This window comes from Littorina saxatilis, linkage group LG5 (genome assembly GCF_037325665.1).
Source record: "Littorina saxatilis isolate snail1 linkage group LG5, US_GU_Lsax_2.0, whole genome shotgun sequence".
In the NCBI taxonomy this organism is placed as follows: Eukaryota; Metazoa; Mollusca; class Gastropoda; order Littorinimorpha; family Littorinidae; genus Littorina; species Littorina saxatilis.
Window position 1 is genome coordinate 26,093,190 of NC_090249.1, and position 24,090 is coordinate 26,117,279.

The window sequence follows — 24,090 nt, forward strand, 5'->3', positions numbered from 1 at the left end:
CGATCACTCAGCCTTTATGATATAAGGGCGCTCATATCGAAAAGCATTTACTGTTAAGGTTTTTATTGAGAACAAAAATTATGCCATACATAAATGTGCTCTGCTTTTGTACCTCCTGTCGGCAATGCTGGTGTGTGTGTGTGTGTGTGTGTGTGTGTGTGTGTGTGGATGTGTGCGTATGTCTGAGACCATTTTTGAACAAATCATTTCCACATTGTGTGTTTGCGTAAATGCCAATCGTGGTCGGTTTATAGCACCATTTAAGCCAACAAATGTTAAAGGCACAGTAAGCCTCCCGTAAACCATCACAGATACGGTCAGGCTTTTACACACAGTACCAACACCCTTTCATTTAAACACTCACCGATTTAGAACATCCTAGGTGCCCTCCGTAAAGAGCGAACAATTTTCAAAGAATTTATTTTTGCGTGGTTTATCTTACCCCTGAGCCATCGTGAACCCGTGTGATCCAGTTTCCCTTTTTCACAATGCAGTCGTCAGTTAGTCATTTGAATGCGACTCGATATGAGCTTATCTACAATAGAACGTTTTTATGCACGAAACAAACGGCTGTGGTTCACAAGAACTCTAGCGATGGCTTTTGACTGTTGACTGAGAGGTACGGCGATATGCACTGATAAACCGTCGTCTGCTACGACACTTGCGTGACCCTGCTTCCGGGCTTTTCTTTTTTCAAACTTTCACAACTTCGAATTGCACTGATCTTGTCTTGATGAAAAAAGAATTCTTTTATGATTAAAGAATGTTTGTGTAACAAGCTGTCAATTTATTATTTAGATTTTAAAAGTTAGGTCTAGCGCAAAAACGCACCACGGTCCAAAAACATTCTGATAATCATCGATCCACGGCCATCGCCAGTTTAAGGGAAGTAACTCATTTTTGTCCTGAGTTCAGGATGGGTCCAAAAAGTGTTCGAGACAATCTGCAAAATTAACTCTTTAAAAATTGCTCGCTCTTTACGCAGTGCACCTAGGATGTTCCCGTTTGGTGAGCGTTCAAATGGAAGGGTGTTTGTACTGTGTGTAAAAGCCTGAGAGTATCTGTGATGGTTTACGGGAGGCTTACTGTCCGGGCGTGATTTCCGGGATATTCATAACAGCCGTCCAGCACCAAAACGAGGCGCCATTGTTGTTGATGACCAAGGCCACGAAAATAAATTCTTTGAAAATTTCTCACGCTCGACAGAAAGCAGCCAGGATGTTCCCGTTCGGTGAGCGTTTAAATGGAAGTATGCTTGTGCTGTATGTAGATGCTCGGAGAGCTCTGTGATGGTTTACGGGAGGCTTACTGTGCCTTTAAGTTCAAATAGCAGATATCGATCACTAGTTTTAATCGAAGCTCGATCATCGGGGATAGATTTCTTCATTACGTTTTATACCTCACTCCCCAGTGTCCTCTCGTTTTGACTATCGTGGCTCAGTGGGATGATTCCGGGGGTCGGGATGAACTTGTTTTCTTTTAAATGTATCGGGTGTTTTTTTGTGTGTGTTTTTTTTGGTCACTTAAAGGTAGGTAGGTTGTATATCAACCGGATTTTTTTTCTCTTTTTACATTTAGTCAAGTTTTGACTAAATGTTTTAACATAGAGGGGGAATTGAGACGAGGGTCGTGGTGTGTGTGTGTGTGTGTGTGTGTGTGTGTGTGTGTGTGTGTGTGTGTGTGTGCGTGTGTCTGTGTGTGTGTGTAGAGCGATTCAGACTAAACTACTGGACCGATCTTTAAGAAATTTGACATGAGAGTTCCTGGGAATGATATCCCTGGACGTTTTTGTTTTTTTCGATAAATGTCTTTGATGACGTCATATCCGGCTTTTTGTAAAAGTTGAGGCGGCACTGTCACACCCTCATTTTTCAATCAAATTGATTGAAATTTTGGCCAAGCAATCTTCGACGAAGGCCGGACTTCGGTATTGCATTTCAGCTTGGTGGCTTAAAAATTAATTAATGACTTTGGTCATTAAAATTAATATCTGAAAATTGTAAAAAAAAATATTTGTATTTATAAAACGATCCAAATTTACGTTCATCTTATTCTTCATCATTTTCTGATTCCAAAAACATATAAATATGTTATATTTGGATTAAAAACAAGCTCTGAAAATTAAAAATATAAAAATTATGATTAAAATTAAATTTCCGAAATCGTTTCAAAGACTATTTCATCTTATTCCTTGTCGTTTCCTGATTCCAAAAACATATAGATATGATATGTTTGGATTAAAAACACGCTCAGAAAGTTAAAACGAAGAGAGGTACAGTAAAGCGTGCTATGAAGCACAGCGCAACCGCTGCCGCGCCAAACAGGCTCGTCACTTTCACTGCCTTTTGGACTAGCGGCGGACTACGTTCAGTTTAATTCTGTGAGTTCCACAGCTTGACTAAAATTAATGTAGTAATTTCGCCTTACGCGACTTGTTTCTTTATAGTCTTTTCTTTTTTTTTATCTTACACCTTTGTGTGTAAGTGGGTACATATTTTGTTATATCTGAGCGTTTTCCTTGAATATGATTGTGTGTAAATGGGCACGAGTACGTATTTGATTGTATCTCAGTGTGAGCAGAGCGGAGCCGAGTATTCCTGTTGGTAAGAATATACGATTGCTAATTTAGTTAGTTGTCGTTTTAAAAAGTCTGTAGCCTACTATGCTATCACTGTGTGCTATTTTCAAAAATCGTGTTTACTAACATGTCTGTTTATTTTCCCGTCGTGTTAGGTTCTCTTCGCTTCGCTGCACCCCAGCCTGCCAAACCATGGACAAGTACTCGAGAAGCCACCCGCTTTAACAACACCCTCAGATCTGCCACTGAGCGAAGACTGTCTCACCTTGAACGTGTACGCTCCCCAGGCGAGTACAGTTTTCATTCAATGGTGGCGGGTTGAGAGGGGGGGGGGGATTTAAACACAGACAGACAGAGATAGACAGAGAGACAGTCAAACAGAAGGGCAAAAACACAGAGGTATAGAATGACAGCAGGGCAAGCACACACACTGACACACACACACACACACACACACACACACACACACACACACACACACACACAGGGGAATAATAACTGTTAGACTAACAAACAGACAAAGGCTCATAAAAAGTCTGACTAAGTTACCTACAGACAGAGAGGCAGGTAGACAGACAAACATAGATTATGCTACTTTTGAAACATATTTTACAGCGGTCATCCGATGCTTCGCTGTTACCAGTGATGTTTTGGATCCACGGTGGCGCCTACAAGACTGGAACCGCTGCTTCCTACAACGGGACAGAACTGGCCAGCAAGGGGGTGGTCGTTGTCACCGCGAATTACAGACTGGGCGCGCTGGGTTTGTTTGCACGTGCTCCATCAGATGCTTGAAATTAACCCAATGATTTCCATAACCTTAATTGTCTCAGACTTTCTTCGTTTCTTCACAGCTGGAGGGAGTTGTCCATGCGCTGGAGAGTCTTCACTATAGGGATCGGATGTATGACTGTTGTGGTGTTTGGTTATTTGATTTTTACGGTAGAAGACACAAACCCTGCCAAGGCGTTCATTAATATGATGACGTAATGAAAGTAGCACATGCTGGCAGAAGATCAGGTGCTGAGTGCAAATTATTTTTGACTGTTCACATTTCTTTACTTTCTGAATATATTTTAGTGCGCGAACAATTTTCAAGTAATCTTTATGGAGTAAGATATTGATAGAGAAAATCAATTTGATTCACATTTATATCCAACACTAAAATCCCAACTCGTGCTTCACTAATAACATTTCTGTAGTCTCTTGTGTTTCTGATATACTTTAATCAAAGCAAGTGTACCTTCATACAAAACAAAATCAGCACAAGCAGGAGGATTAAACAGTTTTAATTCGTTAAATCTTTTACTGTTTTAAAAAACCATGACCAACAAAAACAATTATATTCTCAATCCAACGGTAAAGAACAATTCTACATCTGCTTAATGCCAGAAGAGGCCGACATTTTGGCCAGTTCTCTCACAAGACATATTTATCCCCTGGACTAAGAGTTTAATCTAGTTAATTGTTCGTGTTGTTGCCAGCAATGATGTCTCTACGCAATACAAGAAATTTCTTCGATCAGTACCTAACAGACGAATTATCTTACACATTCAGTCCAAGTTTAAAAAAACAACTGCTTCATTCAAAACAAAGTTTACATATGATATGTCCACAACTAATACAAACTTTTGATATACATGTACAAAAAACAATCTGTTATTGCTGGGTGAAGTTTGTTTAGACTTAAATAAAACATATTTCAATACTCTGTCTTTATTGTTGGTGGATATGAATGTTTTCAAGAGACTGAATATTTACCCCCAAAAGTACCAAACCATTGTCAATTATCACACATAATTCTCGCAAATAACACTTTATGTAATAAAAAAACCTAAAAAAACACCAAGCAACAGCAATTTCTCAGGGCTTTTGTGAACACGATCTTGAAGAAAAAAAGGGAAAAGCCTTGTACAGAAACAAATCTTAATTTCTGTGCTCTACCATACACCGCAAAACGTTTTGGCGGGAGACACACGAATTAAAAATAGCCTACCTTAATTGTCAAGAGTGAATAACTCATGTGTGGGCAAAAGGCAGTCTTGAAAAAAAAAAACATTAACGGGCAAACATGTTTTTCTGTCAAAGCAAACGTGTCTACTGCACTCTCCAGTTTAATTCTAGGGACTGCTGTCTTGAATATGAGTGTGTTCCGCATGTTGCTCCTCCAGCTGACACACCAATTATGTTAAATGTTTTTTCAGCAGACGATCATGGGGGATTGTCCAGGTAGGTGAGTGGTCTGCCCATGGACCACCATTTTTTGTACACTCAGAGGAAACGGGAGCACGTCGCTACATCAAACCATTCAATTAAAAATACAACCAAGTTTACCATCTCTTCCAATGCATTTCTTTTATAATTCGATGGTGCGTAGTCACCCGGGTAAATGATGACAGGAACACCCTTTTTATTCATTATCTTATAATTTCCCCAGCATTTATATTTCCCTTTAACAACACAGCATTCACAAAAGTCAATTATACAATTTTACAAGCTTAATCCATGATAATGTTGAATATTAGTAAATGGTTATGACACAACATGTACTTCAACATACACATTTTCGAGGCTGAAATAAAATACTTAACACTGTCATTTTTACATTACCATCCTCATATTGCTGGCATACGTCTTACCATATTCTATCGCCTAGATATTTCCATCCCAGAGAAAACTGCACAACATAACATTCACATATTTCTTCTTCTTCTTCTTCGGCGTTCCAGAACCCTCTGGTTACGTGTGAGCTCGTTTGCTCATTTGGGTTCCCCACACTATACTCTGAGAGCATAGTCAGCTTCACTCCGCTTTCGTTGAGTAGGCATGCTGGGTATTTTCGTGTTTCCATAACCCACCGAACTCTGACATGGATTACAGGATCTTTTCCGTGCGGACTTGGTCTTGTGCTTGCGTGTACACACGAAGGGGGTTAAGTCACTAGCAGGTGGTCTGCACATAAGTTGACCTGGGAGATCGGAAAAATGTCCACTCTTAACCCACCAGGGGGCAGCGACCGGGATTCGAACTCATGATCTCCCGATTAGGAGGCCGACGTCTTTCCACCACGCCACTGCGCCCGTCTTCACATCTTTCACAAATGTTTCTTCGGATTTAGTGAATTCATAAAAGAGTTATCTAGAAATTACAAGCATCTACATTTTTAAAAAGTTTTGTTTTCCATCCTGTTCTCTTTATTCCCTTCACCTCTACCATCCCATGTGCAACAGGCACAATCAATCAACTACACAGCCTTACGCCACAACCACCCTCCCCGTTCAACAAAACTCTTACAACATTAAACACTATTTACAGCCTAGGTAATCATTAGTCTAAACACAAAATTAAGGCACCAAATCAAAGTCTTACAACATTAAACACTATTTACAGCCTAGGTAATCATTAGTCTAAACACAAAATTAAGGCACCAAATCAAAGTCTTACAACATTAAATACTATTTACATAATAAGTAATTTAGAGTCTAAACAAAAGGTGACCAAATCAGTCTTACGAAATTAAATACCATTTGCAGCACAAGTACTTAAGAGTCTAAAAACAAAAAAGGCACAAAATCAGTCTAACAGCATTAAATACCATTTACATCATAAGTAATCAGTTGTCTAACAAATATCTACATGTACATTCTTAGTTGCTTTTACATTGGAACCCCTCTTTTAAGACTTCCAAAAGTCTGAAAAACTAATTTCTTAATGAGGAGGGAGTCTTCAAATAGAGGCCAATTAAAGATGTTATGAACAGAACATCTGAAAAACCAAGGTCTTAAAAAAGGAGGTCTTAAATTGGTGGGTCTTAACAGAGGGGTTCCATAGTATTAATACACACAAAATATGAAATATGATTGTTTGCCTTCTTTTATTAAATCAAAAGTAAACATTTCAGCACCATACAAAAATAAACAAATATCTTAAACAAAGTACAGAATTTGCAAAAATGAAAATAAATGATCAAGCGTCTACATTTATAAACATCTTTCTTACCACAGGAAGTAATATTTCTTCGTGGCTGATAAATGTAATCCATTCCTTCTTTCCCTGAACTTATTGTCATGGCACAGTGCAAAAACAGTATAACAATCAAATGAAAAAATTGCAAGAACATATAAGGTAGCAAGCTGAAGCAGGATTCAACTTTTTAGTGTACCTCTGATCGCATTTAAATTAAACTGATCAGCTATGCAACTGTAGCTGTAGGTTTGTCAAATATAGTATACACACCTAACAGAGAAACTATTACCTGATTGCAAAAAAAGCAATGTTTCTGGAACGTTTGTTGGTTGGTTGTTGATTTTTCATGTCCCTTTAACAAATTGGACTTTTCGGACCGTCAGGTATTTTCCTCAAACATGGTAGTGGTCTCCGTGTTTGAAACTATTTACATTTGGGTCTATCACAATGAAGTGAAGAAGGTTTATAAGGGACATATAATTAACCATAATCGCATCTTGAATGTACAACACATTTATTGTGAATTGTCCGTTAATGGACAGAGACTTCTAGAAATATACTGCATTATATCATGAAATGGGTAAACAGGAGCATGCTTAATAAGACAATTAGTTCTATAAAATCCCGGGAAATGATATGCTTGTCTTTATTTTGGTTGTCACCAGCAGGTGTTAAAAAGTATTATGCGGTTATATCTTTGATTTTGACACCGTTGTGTTGAATGACAAAAAGGTTCCCGTCTGGGTAGCGGTAATCAAAAGAGCAGAAGTTTGACAAACAGCAGTAAATGTATTTACATCCGTGACTGAACACCACCCTTTATTGTATATTTGCTATTGCTATTGCAAAATATAAGTGGGGCAAGGATCAGATGTATTTAAAGTGAGCTTTGCTGACATGAAATACGGAATTTCATTGACCTTTTTCTTTAAATTTAGCCAGGGCACAAGAAATATTGCAGGATGAACGAATAGTATTGAAAGCATGGTATGAGTCATACAATGTTGACATTTGCTGAAATGGAGGGCCAAAACAGAAGGAAAAAAAACCCCAATAATATGAATATAATGTGAACACATTTAAAAAAAAAAAACTACAAGAGTATCAACTCTTAATTACAATAATAATTGTCAGTAAGTACTGGTGTCACATGACTAATGTGAACCAGTTGATTGGCTAATGGCGATGCGCTAAAACTGTCCTTTGGGCCTAAGCGAGACTGTGCTCTCATCCTCAGAATTAATTAATGACATGTAGCTTATATTCTCCACAATACCAAATGACCATAAATTCCCTGCTTCTCAATTAAAGCAGAAGTGGGGTTTTTTTCTGACAGATTGCATGTGCCTGTGCCACAGATCTAAAAATAGAAGCCGCTGTGTTTCAACTCATTTTCGCCGACTTGCATAGATTCTTCCCATATGCCGTGTTAGTGGCATGTAGCTTATCATCTACATTACTAAATGATGAGTTAGTATACAATTCACAGCGGCTAACAGAAAACACAAGTGTTATTCCGATAACGTACCAGCTAGACCAGTGAAGACTGACTCGATCGACTCTTGTCATACGTAGCAGACTACACTGAAATACGACTGCATCAGTTCAGTAAATGAATGGTTTCCGAATTATTATTTCAAGGCAAGAACAATCGTAATCGAAAACGTGTAGGGTTCAGAACGTTCTTACCATACATAAAACTTATTACCAGCCTGCCTCATGCGTGCAGACTCAGTGCAGACTGCAGTGGTTCGATTGCCCTAGGCCTAGCCTAGCAGACGACATAAACCCCGCTCAGCAAATTAACATGTTGGGCAAATGTGAACGAAAAAACGATAGGGATATAATACGTGTAGGGTTCAGAGCATTCTTACCGTTCATACTTAGTATCAGACTCCCCGATGAGGGAAGATACAACACGAGAAATATGCCACATTTATTTTGAAAATGTGCTAACCGTCGAGTCCTTTGGGGGGGTAGTCAATTCAAGGGGAGTCACTCCGCACAGCCAATCCGTCGAAGCTCGACTGGAGGGTTCGAATCGCAAATAATGAAGAGCACTGTCCTTTCTCCGAGTTCAATGAGGTCTCTCTGAAAGATCATCACTGTTCAGCTTAACGCTACACTGGAATTTACCAACAGAAATTAAAATGCGTGTGACGAAAGCACGACACACTTGAGACACCCCACACAAAAGTAGATCTTACTGTACACGACCTGACCACACAGTTATGCCTATTCAAATGCGCGTAGCAAAATGTGCGTTTGGAATCTTCTTTTTTCTATGGCGGTACTGACAATATCGTTATTGAAACAATCCCAGTGCACTAAGGGATTTATAGAGCAAATCTCAAAAATAATTATTGAACTCAGCGCTATGCGCTTCGTTCAATAATGAATTTTCTCGATTTGCTCTATAAATCCCTTAGTGCACTGGGATGTCTCAATAACTTAAATAACTGGACATTTTTAAGTGCCTAACCTATGGCTCTAGGCCCTTTACAAAAGAACATATACAGAATAGAACAATTAAATGTACAAGACAATTAACCATACAATTAACCATACGTACAAAAATCACCACATGTACTGTTCACACAATATTCATATTGTGTGAAAAAAAAAAAGTTTCGACGGTTGAGAGTTAATCATGCCGTCAAAAAACGCCATTTTTCAGGGTAGGCGTGGTCAAGGACCTGTGACGTCATACCCAAATATTGCTCAGATACCAGAAACACATTTTTGAGCAGAAGAAAGACCGATCTTCAAATACACGTATATTTCTGACCAAAAAACTGCTGTTTAACATCTGGGGTATACCACTGAAAAAATATCCTTAACTTTTTGTGCTCAGTGTATATGCTATACACACATACTCAGCGAACACTGTCAACAATCATGCCAACTTTGTGGGAGAGGAATACATGCAGAAATGGAATGGAAAAGACATTAGGCCGGGTTGGTGTAGTGTTGTGTGAAAAAGAAAGTTTTCAACTGTTGTTTGGAAGAGCTGAGAGAGGTGCAGTGTCTGACAACAGGACTGCATCTAATTCTCATTTGCTGATAAAACTCGTTGACTACTGTCAGTGAATTGACAGTGAATTTCAAAATGTCACAACTGAGACACGTTTTGCATCCACATTTGGTTGGCGGACGTTTCGGACTGTACGTGCATTTATAGTCAATATTTTTCGAGGCAAGTTCCCCAAAAGTCACATTCGTCATCATTAGACTAAAGAATTGCACAGGTGCTTTGCGTGTCTGTGAAGCCCTGCTGGACCTCCTTGTTAGTGCGGATTTCTTCCAGGTTAGCCTCGTTACCGGCTAAGACTTCCTGTTTCACCTCTTCCAAGGTTTTGTGGCTGTTTTCTCGAGACATAAGGAGCTGAAGACAACGTGCAATTATTTCGTTTGAGTAAAACCGCTCCCCGTTGGCCTTGTATAGATCCAGAACCTTTGTGGTCAGCTGATCAATTTGTCGCTTCAGTTCCGCCGGTGATTCGTGCTTGTTATTGATTCCAGCCACTTTTCCTCCACAATCTTTATTAAGATCTTTCATTTTAGGTTCAGGCTTCTTCAACAGATTTTCTAGCTCATTGTCGCTATCTACGTCAGTAAAGACAACCATCATATAGTCACACAAATCCGGAAAAAGGGTTTGAACTTGTTTATAGATAGACGCCTCAGTGGAACTAAAACGTTCGGCCCTGACGACTACCAAAATCACATGAGGACCGGGAAGAAGAAGAGACATGCTCTTGACAACTTCCTTCTGAATTTGTTTAATTTGTTCCTTCTGGGTATCTCCTGGCTCAAACAGACCGGGTGTATCCACAACCTAAAATAAAAAAAGTGAGGGAGAATGATTACCCAGGTCTATATACAGCGCTATGTGTTAGCTAACCAAAACAAAGTAAAACTCCTAGTATTTCCTGTTAGAACTTCCCTGTATCGCTACAGACTGTGGTCACTTTAGTGTTGACTTCTCCGGTCTAAACACTGTGACTGTGAGATCAAAACCACTTCGTTCATGCAAGAGTCCTTATAAATCGCGCTCAAGTGTTTGTGTTATTAATCTTGAAAATTGTCAATATCCCTATGCGCAGAAACAGGTTCATGGTAATACATTGGATCAGTAATGATACTTTAGTCATTGCTTTGCCTTTGCCTTACAATAAACATTCTAGACTGAGGATACTTCTTGGCAAATATCACACCTACAACCTATAAACAAATACATGTAATTTCAACTTAATGTATCATGGCATCTAAAGCTTTTTTATGTAGCTTCCAAGACTCTTTATACAGCAGGCTTAGCATTGCATTACAAAGATTAAACGAGAGAGAGAGAGAGAGAGAGAGAGAGAGAGAGAGAGAGAGAGAGAGAGAGAGAGAGAGAGAGAGAGAGAGAGAGAGAGGAGAGAGAGATTCACCTGCAGTTCAATTTGATGTTCTGGCAGCTCAGTGATGCCACGACCGGCTTTGTCAGTGACTGACGCAAAACTCTTCTTTGATTTAAAAGTGTCTGGTTTTCCCAAAAGGTTGTTCCCCAAAGCACTCTTGCCAACACCCATTTTGCCAACCAGTACAACTCTTAGGTCCTTGTTAGTTTTTCCTGGAAGGTCTTGCATGTTGACTGGAACAAATAAAATTACAAAACTGACTTGCATTGGAAGTCTTTGATGATAAAACTAAAACACAAAGTGAAACTGTAATAGTTTTCTTTAGCAAAGGTAATTTATCTGTGGACAGCAAAAACTGTCATTACTTTACATACACAACTGATTTGTATTCAACACACACACACACACACACACACGCACACACACACACACACACACAAACACACACACACACACACACACACACACACACAAACACACACATACACACACACATACTCACTCACACATGTATCCCTTTGAGACTTTCAGATAATCATAGAATAGCAGATTTGACCTCAGGTTGTTTTGAATACGAACCTGTAACACTGCAAGAATGTTTGGTTGGTGTTTTTACACTGCGAGAAGAAAACAACATCTGCAGGGCAACTTTGTTTTATTTTTAAATGTTTATTTGCATGTTACAGCTTTCAATACATTTTGTAAATTAATGAAAGCTGTAACTGGACAGTTATGCGTGACGTAGCCGTATGATTTTGAATTGATCTATTTCCGTCATTTTTACATGCAGACTGAGAGCCAGCAAAATCACAAGGTGCACTGAGCATAAGCTAGTCCACGTCACTATTACCAAGTGTGTACCTGGGTGCATATCATATCAATGAAACTGCTTTGAATTCAAGGTTTTGGTTTGTCAGTGTGAGCTATATTTTCAATGATCACTTTTATGCAACAAAAAGAAGAATATAATTATGAAGTACACTTGAGATACCAACTTTAGTTACATCATGCATTCTGGTTAGCTGTTCTTAGTGATTTTTGTAGACCTACTATACTACCCTTCGTCGTGTTATGAGGACCGTAGCCTTTCTGTTCTGCTTGCAAAACACGCTGTAGCTATTTATCCGGCGTGGTGCTTGTCAGCGCACTCCAAGAGTACGCTAACAGTTTTAGCGCATTGCCATTAGCCAATCAACTGTTTTACATCAGTCATGTGACACCAGTGCTCACTGACAATTATTATTTTTCTGTTTTTTCCAAAACAAATAATGCTTGTTGCTGCTTGCGCTGCTGTCGCTGCGCTGACTGGCACTGCCGCTCCCTATCTATGAGTGGTCCCTTCCCGCCTATTTCTGTGACCTCCACCCCTCCCCCCCCTACCATCCTCAGCCCCTCCCTCCCTCCCCTTACATCATTCTTCCTTCTTCTTCCGCCTTCCAAACCTCCACCATCCCTCATCTTCCCTCCCCCAGACCCATCCCTTCCTTGCTTATACTCATTCCCTCTACAGTTTAAACTCTCTTTCTCCTTCCCTCGAAACAACACATTATTATTATTATTATTATTATTATTATTATTATTATTATTATTATTATTATTATTTAAGTTATTAAGACATCCCAGTGCACTAAGGGATTTATAGAGCAAATCGAGAAAATTCATTATTGAACGAAGCGCATAGCGCTGAGTTCAATAATTATTTTCGAGATTTGCTCTATAAATCCCTTAGTGCACTGGGATTGTTTCAATAACGATATTGTCAGTACCGCCAGAGAAAAAAGAAGATTCAAAACGCACATTTTGCAACGCGCATTTGGATAGGCGTAACTGTGTGGTCAGGTTTGTGTCACTGGATCTACTTTTGTGTGGGCTGTCTCAAGTGTGTCGTGCTTTCGTCACACGCAAACTCTTCTTTTAATTTCTGTTGGTAAATTCCAGTGTAGCGTTAAGCTAAAAAGTGATGATCTTTCATAGAGACCTCATTTAAACTCGGAGAAAGGACTGTGCTCATAGTTATGTGCGATTCGAAACCTTCATCGAGCTTCGACAGATTGACTGTGCAGAGTTTTGCCCCTTGCCACGGTCGACGGAAAGTACATTTTCAAAATAAATGTGGCATGTTTCTCGTGTGGTATCTTCACTCATCGGGGAGTCTGGTACTAAATATGAACGGTAAGAATGTTCTGAACCCTACACGTATTATATCCCCATCGTTTTTTCGTTCACATTTGCCCAACAAGTTAATTTGCTGAGTGGGGTTATTGTCGTCTGCTACTGCTAGGCTACCTGGGCAATCGAACCACTGCAGTCTGCACTGAGTCTGCACGAATGACGCAGGCTGGTAATAAGTCTTTTATATGGTAAGAACGTTCTGAACCTTACACGTTTTCGATTACGATTGTTCTTGCCTTGAAATAATAATTCGGAAACCATTCATTTACTGAACTGATGTAGTCGTATTTCTGTGTAGTCTGCTACAGAGTCGATCGAGTCAGTCTTCCAAACTGGTCTAGCTGGTACGTTATCGGAATAACACTTGTGTTTTCTGTTAGCCGCTGGGAATTGTATACTAACTCATCATTTGGTAGTGTGGATGATAAGCTACATGCCACTAACACGGCATATGAGAAGAATCTATGCAAGTCGGCGAAAATTAGATGAAACACAGCGGCTTCTTTTTTTAGATCACTGGCACTGGCACAGGCACATGCAATCTGTCAGAAAAAACCCACTTCTGCTTTAATTGAGAAGCAGGGAATTTATGGTCATTTGGTATGGTGGAGAATATAAGCTACATGTCATTAATTAATTCTGAGGATGAGAGCACAGTCTCGCTTAGGCAAAGGGCGGAAGAATACGCTCTGTGGAAAAGTTAGCGCACTCCAAGAGTGCGCTAACAGTTTTAGCGCATCGCCATTAGCCAATCAACTGGTTCACATCAGTCATGTGACACCAGTACTTACTGACAATTATTATTATTATTATGAGTGTTATTATCTTACGCTCTCTGAAGCTTTGTCGAAAAAGTGGTATTACGGATTTATTGATATCCACAAAGAAGATATGCTGGAGACTGGTAGAGCCACCTCTTCGGTCGAATCTGTTCACTGCTGTCTGGTAACTCTTTGTAGCGACGTCAGGTGGCACTTGGAATGAGCCTACAATTAAAACAACAGACTTGAAGTATATAGCACAGGGCATCCTCTTTTTTCCTTTAACCACAAATACACCTTGCTGTGACCATGACACTCATAAGAAATTAACCAAGATGAATCGAAACACCATCGATGCCTTGTAATAAAATAATGTCCACATATGCAAACAGGAACACTCGACACCCTGAAAGAGAGCGAGAGAGAGAGAGACAATGACAATGACAATGACAATTCTTTATTTAACGAGGGTAGTAGATTAAGCAGTGGTCTGCTTTTTTACATCCAGCCCTCGCCCTAAAGAGGGACTAACTACAAAAATGAAATAAAAATACAAGATAAAAAAATAGAAAATAGAAAACTAAAATTCTACATTTTAACAGATAACTAAAATGAAAACACATTATACATATGTACACAAAATGCATTGCATTTAGGTAAATTGCGAGTTGATTGATGTGAATTAAGTGGTATAGTGCAGCTTGCACTTTCTCAACATCATGCTCTAATCCATACATTACATTTTAAAGAAAATCAATCAACAAGCAAGACATTGCTAAGATCATCACACATCCAAATACATGTAGTGGTTTGTTTGTTAGTCCCTTCATTCGAAAAGGGTTTGTGTACATTATACCAATAAAGAGGAGAGGGGCATGTTTAATACAAAAATTGAATAAGGGGTTACTTGTGTGTTCAAATCGCGTGAAAGAAACATTACACATTTTGTGCACAGGTTCCTTTAAGCAATATGGACACATCTGTGCAAAGAAAAAAGGGGGTCGACGTATTAACTTTTTTTTTAGAATTTTTTTACTGGGGGTTGTCAAGTACGATTTTGCGAAAAACACTGCGATTTTTAACATGATCCCAACTGACATATTTAGCTCTACAAATAATAAATGAGACATTAGTTTGTGTATGTAAATGAATGGAGAGTATAACTTTATCATAAAACGGTACTTATCAACGTGCATTTTCAGAAAATGATCGAGGTTTATCGAGGGCGTACACATAAAATTATCACTCCTTTAGTAGTAAAAACGTATTTAAAAAAAATTCGCGTGAAAGAAACATTACACATTTTGTGCACAGGTTCCTCTAAGCAATATGGACACATCTGTGCAAAGAAAAAAGGTGGTCGACGTATTAATTTTTTTTTTAGAATTTTTTTACCGGGGGTTGTCAAGTACAATTTTGCGAAAAACACTGCGATTCTTAAGGGGTTACTTGTGTGTTCAAATCGCGTGAAAGAAACATTACACATTTTGTGCACAGGTTCCTCTAAGCAATATGGACACATCTGTGCAAAGAAAAAAAGAGGTTGACGTATTAACTTTTGTTTTAGAATTTTTTTACTGGGGGTTGTCAAGTACGATTTTGCGAAAAACACTGCGATTCTTAACATGATCCCGACTGACATATTTAGCTCTACAAATAATAAATGAAACATTAGTTTGTGTATATAAATGAATGGAGAGTATAACTTTATCATAAAACGGTACTTATCAACGTGCATTTTCAGAAAAGATCGAGGTTTCTCGAGGGCGTACACATAAAATTATCACTCCTTTAGTAGTAAAAACGTATTTAAAAAAATTCGCTCGACAGAAACATAAGTAAACTTGAACACAGCTAAGTTCACTGTATACATATACAATACCTGTAAACAAAATAAGTTGTTGCCTTATTGTCTGCTTCACAATTATTCCCGTACCAACCCCACCCCCATTATCTTGACTGACAAAAATGATAAAAAGAAATAATTTGGGAGCGATGGACTTGTGATACATGAGTTTGAATCAGGGTGAAGGGTTGGGGGTCGGAACATTTGTATGCAAAGTTTCATGAAGATCTGTCCAGTAAATTTCTATGAATCGCACACCACACACACACACGTATATATAATATATATGGCCTGGGGCGATTGTAGCTTCCCTTCTTCGTGTCCAGCTCTCTCTCTCTCTCTCTCTCTCTCTCTCTCTCTCTCTCTCTCTCTCTCTCTCTCTCTCTCTCTCTCTCTTTGCGAATATGATTTTGAAGCGCATTACATAAAGTCGGTATCTGATATCTAAAGTCCTGATATTTTGGATGCGGAGGAATTTTTCCTGGTGATGATCTGAGGTAACGGAATTGTTCAAGCATTCTGAGGGAATTTGACAGGTATCGGGGTGTGTGTGTGTGTGGGGGGGGGGTTTGGTGTGGGGGGGGGGGGCTTTTGGTGTGGGGTAAATGATTAAAACGCCTGCACCCTAACTATGAAAGCAGCCACACGCATACTCACAGAGGCACGCATGTTTGTGTGACGGTTTGCACAAATGACCATTGAAAATTAATTTTTGATAAAAACAAGCGACATTTCCTTTGAGCACACAGGTGCTCAGCCAATGTGTATTGAAACTTGTTCAATTATCTCAAAATGTCATAACGTTTGGCAATATAATTATTTAACAACAACAAAAAGACTACCGGATTCCGTACATAAAAAGTCAGGGGCTGTAACAACAATTCGCGGCATTGGACTGTGGGAGCACGGACCTACATTCTAATGGATGGCTGGCTTTGGATCTAGGTCACTTTAGTGGGAATATCGGTCAACTTTGAAACCTGAGGACCAGCCACTTCCGGTTCCCCTTTCAGAGTAATGAGATTGCTGGGGCCGTAGAATTTTTCATCCAGTTTTGTCCTTTTTTTTCTCCAAAATTGATATTAGTCGGAAGAAACAAGCACACGTGTGACACGTGTGGTGGGGGTATTTCCCGGCGAGTTTTCAGTGTTGTTGTTGTTGCGAAGCGAAGCGGCTTCCCAGTGCGGAAGGCAGGCAGTTTGTGCATCAAACAGTGTTGTTGTGATGGATGGATGAGTGAGTGATGAGGGTGAATGAGTTAGTTAAACTGTGACTGAATATCTATTGATTTATTGATATTAAAGTGAATATTAGGGGGGGGGGGGGGTTCGAAATGCACCATTGTGCACTCGCCTTGATGTAAGGAACACTACTGCAGTCTCTAACAGCTTCAAAGTGGGTTAGACAGTGTTAGGAAACGCTACCGTTGCTGAGCTTTGGTTCAGTTTTGTGTGTTGCATGTAGTTGACTTATTTGTACTTTGTGGGAAAGTACCGATATTATATTTTGTAAACACAATATTTATGCTTGGACGAGAATGCAGGTGAACTTTCTAGTCCTGTCAAAACAAGTTGTTTACCATGCTGTTTTAGTCGTGAGTTCGTGGCGTTCGTTCGGATTAAGTGTGTCGGCGCTTTTGATGTACGTCATAAGAGAATGTCGCTAGTTTAGTCCATGCACGGCTCGTATAATGTAGTTGTATCGTGTTCGGTCTGGAATATTCTCGAGATTGAGTATTTACTATATATGCCAGCGCGATTTGAATGTTAAAAAAGCTTCTATTTGAGTTCTGCTACGTTGTGCAGTTGTATGTATTGAATGCTGAATAAATCCTCGAACTCAATTTGACGAGTTGTTTTCTGTTGCTGCGAAGACGGGCGACGTAGAATAAAAGAACACAACTATACGACGTTTGAGAACTTGTGGCAATCTCAAGTGTCGTGTAACAGACAGGCTCTTGATAAAGACTGAGGCAAAATGTGCCAAATCACACATTGTCTTGAAAGAAGGAAAAATCTTCATTTGTCACCTTTCTGCACTTTTTTGACTTTGAGTGCATAGCCACAATGGTCACAGACAAGATGCAGCAAACAGATTTGAAAAAGACCCCAAACTGAACTTGTTATGACTATTTGTAACCCCTCTCACCTTTTTGACTTGGCCGTACCCAAGCAAAAAGGCAAAAAAAATCATAACTAATTCCATGTTGACTTTTTGGTGGGGTGGACCTATTGTTCCAGACTCGCCTTGATTAGAGCAACACTAATGCAGTGTCCAACAGCTTTTAAAATTTGTTTTGACCTCTTGACAATGTACATGTCAACAATCCCTGACTTGTGTAGTAAGAAAAAAATCTTCATTTTTCCCCTTTCTCCACCTTTTTGAGTGTCAGTGCATAGCCACGATGGTCACAGAAAAGATGCAGCAAACAAATTTGAAAAAGACCCAAAAGTGAACTTGTTATGACTATTTCTAACCTTTCCTACCTTGTTCACTTGGCCGTACCCAAGCCAAAAAATCATAACTAATTCCATGTTCACTTTTTGGTGGGGTGGACCTATTGTTCCAGACTCGCCTTGATTAGAGCAACACTAGTGCAGTGTTCAACAGCTTTTAAAATTTGTTTTGACCTCTTGACAATGTACATGTAAACATGTAACACTAATCCCTGACTGTTGTGCAGTAAGAAAAATCTTCATTTCTCCCTTTTCTCCACTTATTTGTGTGTCAGTGCATAGCCACAATGGTCACAGAAAAGATCCATCAAACAGATTTGAAAAAGACCCAAAACTGAATTTGTTATGAATATTTCTCATCTTTTTTGGACTTAGAAAAATTTGTAAAAAAAAAAACATTTCTTCATTTTTCCCCTTTCTCCACTTTCTCTTTCATGAGGAAGGGATAATCACACATAGTACGCCAGTGAGGTTAGAATGGTGAGGTGGGGTCTGAGGCTGGTAAGGGATTTGGGGGTAGGACCGACGAGAGGGCACGGATTCGGCGGTTCGCCGTGTCGAGTCAACTTCATATATAACTGAAAGGCATAAATTCTGCAAATAGTGCATTGAACGATTTTGCTCTCAAACGAAAATCAGATTGAACCTGTAATTTGTAGTTGACATCTTGAGTGTCGGAGCAAATGTTTCACGCTGTCAGCCTGCGTGCGCTTTGCAGTATTGCTGATCCAGCCACAGCTCACTGTGCTAATAAAGACAATGGGCTGAACGGGAGACAATAACATAAAAAAGATAGTGTGTGGCCCTATACACTGCAACTGGCTGTATCAGATATCGCAATCATGCCACGACTTGATGAAGGAGAGAGACAGCAAGCGATTGGGATGCTTAGAGCTGGCCAAAGCATTGAACGTGATGAACACTGAACGTTTTCCGAAATCATTGCGCTTGGACTCAGTCACTTTTTATGAAAAATTGTCATTTCATGATGTTCTATTAAAAATCAATAAAGCGAAGGTTTTTAAACACTAAAATGGCCAATAAATAAAATATTCAAACATTGAAAACATTCACCACTGAGTTGATTTTTTGTGATTTTTTAAAGATCAGTTTGCGGAATGTATGCCTCTCGGTATAGATCTGTGTAGGCGATCAACAGCCCCAGCCGATCTGGATCTGTTCAAGTCAAAAGTAAAGTCAAGGATACGAAGAAGTTTACCGAAAAACATCGATCCCAAGGACTCATGTTGTAACTTTTCAAAGCAGTTACATTCAATCAAAGCTCTTTCCACATTAAACCGAACGGGAATCGTCGAAGATCCACGCAACTTCACTGCAATGTCGAAAACGAACTCATAATGTTACCGCAGATCTATAGTTGGTTTTGGTTTTGTGTCGCAGCAAAGAAACGAAGCAAATCTCCGGCTTTTATTTCACACTAAAAAACCGTTCATTTAGCGGGTTATTAAAATATATTTCTTTGAGGTTGCAAGGCAATGGCATCGCTGAGATGTACTCCTTCGAACACACGACACAGGTTAGAAATTGACTTCATTTGGGCGCTTTTTACGGCCAAAAGAGAGTGAGCATTTTGACGGGTTTATGGAAAAATCACTTCGGGGGCAGGTCTAAAATCCTGTGTACAGTGCCAAATCATACATCATTCAAAAGAGCAAAGTATGTTCTTTATTCTAACATATGGGCTAGGGTAAGTCATAGATATAAATAGACAGTGTCTGTCTATTATATCTGTATAGGCAAGTGTATTCCATTCCTTCGATAGTCTCGTCATCTACACTTGCGTGAACAATGCAATTTTGAGTCTGTTTTGCATAAAAGACCTGCGAGATTTGTAGAAGTCAAAACAACAACTTACAGTCCAGCCTCTCAACTTTCGTTCCATGCAATTTGTTTGTCTGTACGTATAGACTGAGGGGTGCCCCGAAATGATTTGTAATCACAACATTCACAGACTTCAAATACGCCATTGAAAACTCGTCCACGTGCGTTTTAGATATATACTTGGGTGACTAAAACTGTTGTACCTACCAAAGGCCGCTTCGCGTAAGAAAATGACTACCAGAGTCGCAAGGCTTGGGATTTTTTTTACAAGAAATTTATATTTCGTTGTTCTAGTCCGAATGAATATGAAGATATGGCGAGTTGAAAACGCCGATTCTTTCGCCAGAAACACGTCTGTTTCCACACCGGAAAGAAGGAATGGACTGAGCTAGAAGCACGGCGCCGTGCGTACAATCGATCGAATGATGTTATTCACACAATACCATTTGGCGATCTCTAAAAAATCATTTAAAAACGAACTAGTTGACATGTAATGAAACTATTTACTGAAATCAAGAAGTATCTTAATTCTAGCCGTGCATATGACACACCCTTTCGCGAAAGTACACTGAACCGTGCGTATACGCATTCGCACCCGCAAACCACCAACCCAGGCGGGTTATCCAGATCCAGATCCAGATCCAGATCCAAGGGAAGTAACTCAGTGAGTATAAACATGAACAAGAACCGCAACCCGAACACACTCGTAACACCTTAAGACAAATATCCTTTACTTTGACTTCATTACATAAGACAAATATCTGCTTTTAAAACTATCAGTGCTGGTAGTTTGCCTCAGGAATGTTGGAAGAGAGTTCCAGAGACTGCTACCTGAATACACTAAACTGGACTTAAACAGGTCAATCCGAGGAACAGGAGTGTTTAATCTCATAAATTGACGTGAATTCCTCTTGGTAAATTTTGTACGTAAAGTTTCAGGTACACATCCAGTGATAATTTTGCTCATAAGGGTACATTTATTATAGCCAAGTCTTGCCTTCAGAGGGAGAATGCCTAAGTTTATATAGTCTAATTCATTCAGGGTTGTTTTCTTTAATAAGACTACTTTCAACGCTCGTTTGTGTAATCTAATTATAGGTTTTAGTGAATTATCACTTGCCGAATCCCATAAGGTTGATGCGTAATCAATAACAGATTGAATATGGGCATTAAAGAATAACTTCCTGGCTTCCAAATTCAGGAAGTGCTTGATTCTAGATAAGAGATATACTTTCTTGGACATGACTTTAGAAAGTTGTTCGATGTGGTGTGACCATGACAGGTTGTTATCGATGGTCACTCCCAGAGAGAGAGAGAGAGAGAGAGAGAGAGAGAGAGAGAGAGAGAGAGAGAGAGAGAGAGAGAGAGAGAGAGAGAGAGAGAGAGAGAGAGAGAGAGAGAGAGAGAAAAAAGAAAGAAAGACAGAGACACACATACACCAAACCTGAGCTAACAGCAGGGATGGCGATAGTTGCAAGTCCCAGGTCAGATGCTCGCACAAGGCATTTGAAGACAGTGTTCGTCAAGTCCTGCTCACACAGGTCTTTCTTCTGGTAGTCTTTCCAGCGAGGTCCTACAGCATGCAGAACCTTCTTGCTCTGTAGCTTCCCTCCTGTTGTGCTTACGACATCTGTCACTTTAGCAGGGCCGTAGTCATTTAAACGTTTTTTAAGCTCGTCAACAAGCTTCTTGCCTGCAGCTTTTGCAATGGCGCGAGATACACCGCCAGAGCAACTGAGGTGTCTATCAACAGCACTGACGATGCACTCGACACATAACTGGGTTATGTCAGCATCAAATGCTGACACTCGAAGTTTTGAACTGGTCACGAATTCACCAGCTGAAGCCAAATCAATTTGTTTGTCTTCAACAAATTGTTCCGCCTTCTCTATGTCTTCACGATTGGTAGATATCAGAAGGAGACTTTGGTTGTTCTTGCTTTGAGTGCACGACAAACCGGTCTCAGAAAACACAAGGTCGACTTGACGTTTCAACTCTTCAGCCCCGAGGCCAGTGGTAATAATCTTATAAACACCAACTTTCATTTCTGTGCGAAGCGTTTCCATCACGGGTTGTATCCATTTGTCAGGGCAGGACTTACGGGTGCCCTTGTCCGTTAGAACCAACAACTGGTTCGGGTGGTCGACCTGAGCACCAGTTCGCACGAACTTCTCTGAGACTGTTTCAAGTTTTCTTCGTTCTTCTTCTGAGTCAGCCAACACAACAACTTCTTTGTCATTGACTACCTGTTCTTTTCCTGCACGAGATATTGACTTAAACTGAAGGCTATATGCTTTGCTACCTGGGAATTCAGCCAGTCGGGGAACATCAGAATCAGAGGATGCTTCAGGTGCAGGTGGTTGACGAGGGTCATGTCCGCCAGTTGCCATTTGCCATTTTGAACCTGTTTTCAGAATAATTAAATAGTTGTTCATAATTTACTCTTGATAAGTACACTATAAATGTGATGTTTGCTAGTATCAATGCCGAATTGAATTCAAACGACAGAAACATTCACTCTCAAAAACCAAAGTCTCGAATTAAACTATTGATGACAATTCAGAATTAGCAAAATTCAGCAACCTCTGCGAAACCCTCCCGTTTTGGCCCCCTAACGATTCTGACGTCTGCCTCTGTCAGAGTTACGTGACGTCAAACGTACACGAGATAGCCACACAATAGCTTCAGAAAAAAGCTGCATTGGATAGGCGATTGAAAGGTCTTAATGGAATTCCAGTCTACAGGAATGCCTTTAGTCACGTAACATCGGTCAAAGCGTGACTAAATGTATAAATAACGATACACGCATATGCAAAGGTATTACAGCACGCACATGTGCAAAGACATACTAGATGCATTGAGGAATCGTGTTTACTTCTTTTTTGTTTCCCCTTGGATTCGTTAATATAAGCTTTTTGCTTGAGTTCGGATCCCCTATGTCATATATTGTATGTCACGATACTAACACTGAATAAAGTTGTAATCAAAAAACAAGAAAGGTAGGTTGTTGGAACGTTTGTTATTGACAAAACAGAACAATTGTATTGTTTTGTCAATAACAAACGTTCCAAAAACATACCTTTCTTGTTTTTTGATTCTGAATTTTGGAACGTTGGTAGTCTCGTTGTTTTTGGATTTGAATAAAGTTGTGTCTGAACCAGGTGAGGTAAGAAGACAGACTTCTCAGTAATACAGTCATCAAGACAGAAACGAGTCAAAATTCTAAAGGATAAGACATCAGAAAGGTAAAGGCAGGCAGGAAAAAGACAGACCCAGACTAGATACGCGTAATTACATGCGTATTTTATGTATGAGCAAAGTTACCAATAACCAAGTCGCGAAAGGCGAAATTACTACATTTAGTCAAGCTCTAGAACTCACAGAATGAAACTGAACGCACTGCATTTTTTCACAATGACCGTAGTCCGCCGCTCGTGCAAAACGCAGTGAAACGGACGAGCCTGTTTTGCACGGTAGTGGTTTCGCTGTGCTGCAAAACACGCTTTTCTGTACCCCTCTTTGTTTTAACTTTCTGAGCGTGTTTTTAATCCAAACATACCATATCTATATGTTTTTGGAATCAGGAACCGACAAGGAATAAGATGAAATTGTTTTGAAATCGATTTCGGAAATTTAATTTTGATCATAATTTTTTTTTTAATTTTCAGAGCTTGTTTTTAATCCCAATACAACATCTTTATATGTTTTTGGAATCAGAAAATGATGAAAAATAAGATGAAGGTACTTTTGGATCATTTTATGAAAGAAAATTATTATTTATTTTTTTCAGATTTTTAATGACCAAAGTCATTTATTAGTTTTTAAGCCACCAAGCTGAAATGCAATACCGAAGTCCGGCCTTCGTCGAAGATTGCTTGGCCAAAATTTCAATCAATTTGATTGAAAAATGAGGATGTGACAGTCCCGCCTCAACTTTTACAAAAAGCCGGATATGACGTCATCAAAGACATTTATCGAAAAAATGAAAAAATGTTTGGGGATATCATACCCAGGAACTCTCATGTAAAATTTCATAAAGATCGGTCCAGTAGTTTACTCTGAATCG

At 39.5% G+C, this 24,090-nt stretch overlaps 2 protein-coding genes across 2 annotated transcripts in view; both read right to left on the reverse strand.

Moving 5' to 3' along the window:
• Window positions 1-24,090, reverse strand: part of LOC138966703 (GTPase IMAP family member 4-like) — a 62,119-nt gene that overhangs the window by 37,107 nt on the left and 922 nt on the right. The window lies entirely within an intron of this gene.
• LOC138966694 (uncharacterized) lies at window positions 3,851-23,478 on the reverse strand. The gene is made up of 4 exons (XM_070338996.1): window positions 21,469-23,478; window positions 13,950-14,105; window positions 10,978-11,180; window positions 3,851-10,382 (listed from the first exon to the last, which is right to left on the reverse strand). Exons 1-4 carry the CDS (start codon window positions 22,457-22,459, stop codon window positions 9,777-9,779), a joined length of 1,956 nt encoding a protein of 651 aa, XP_070195097.1. The 5' UTR covers window positions 22,460-23,478; the 3' UTR covers window positions 3,851-9,776.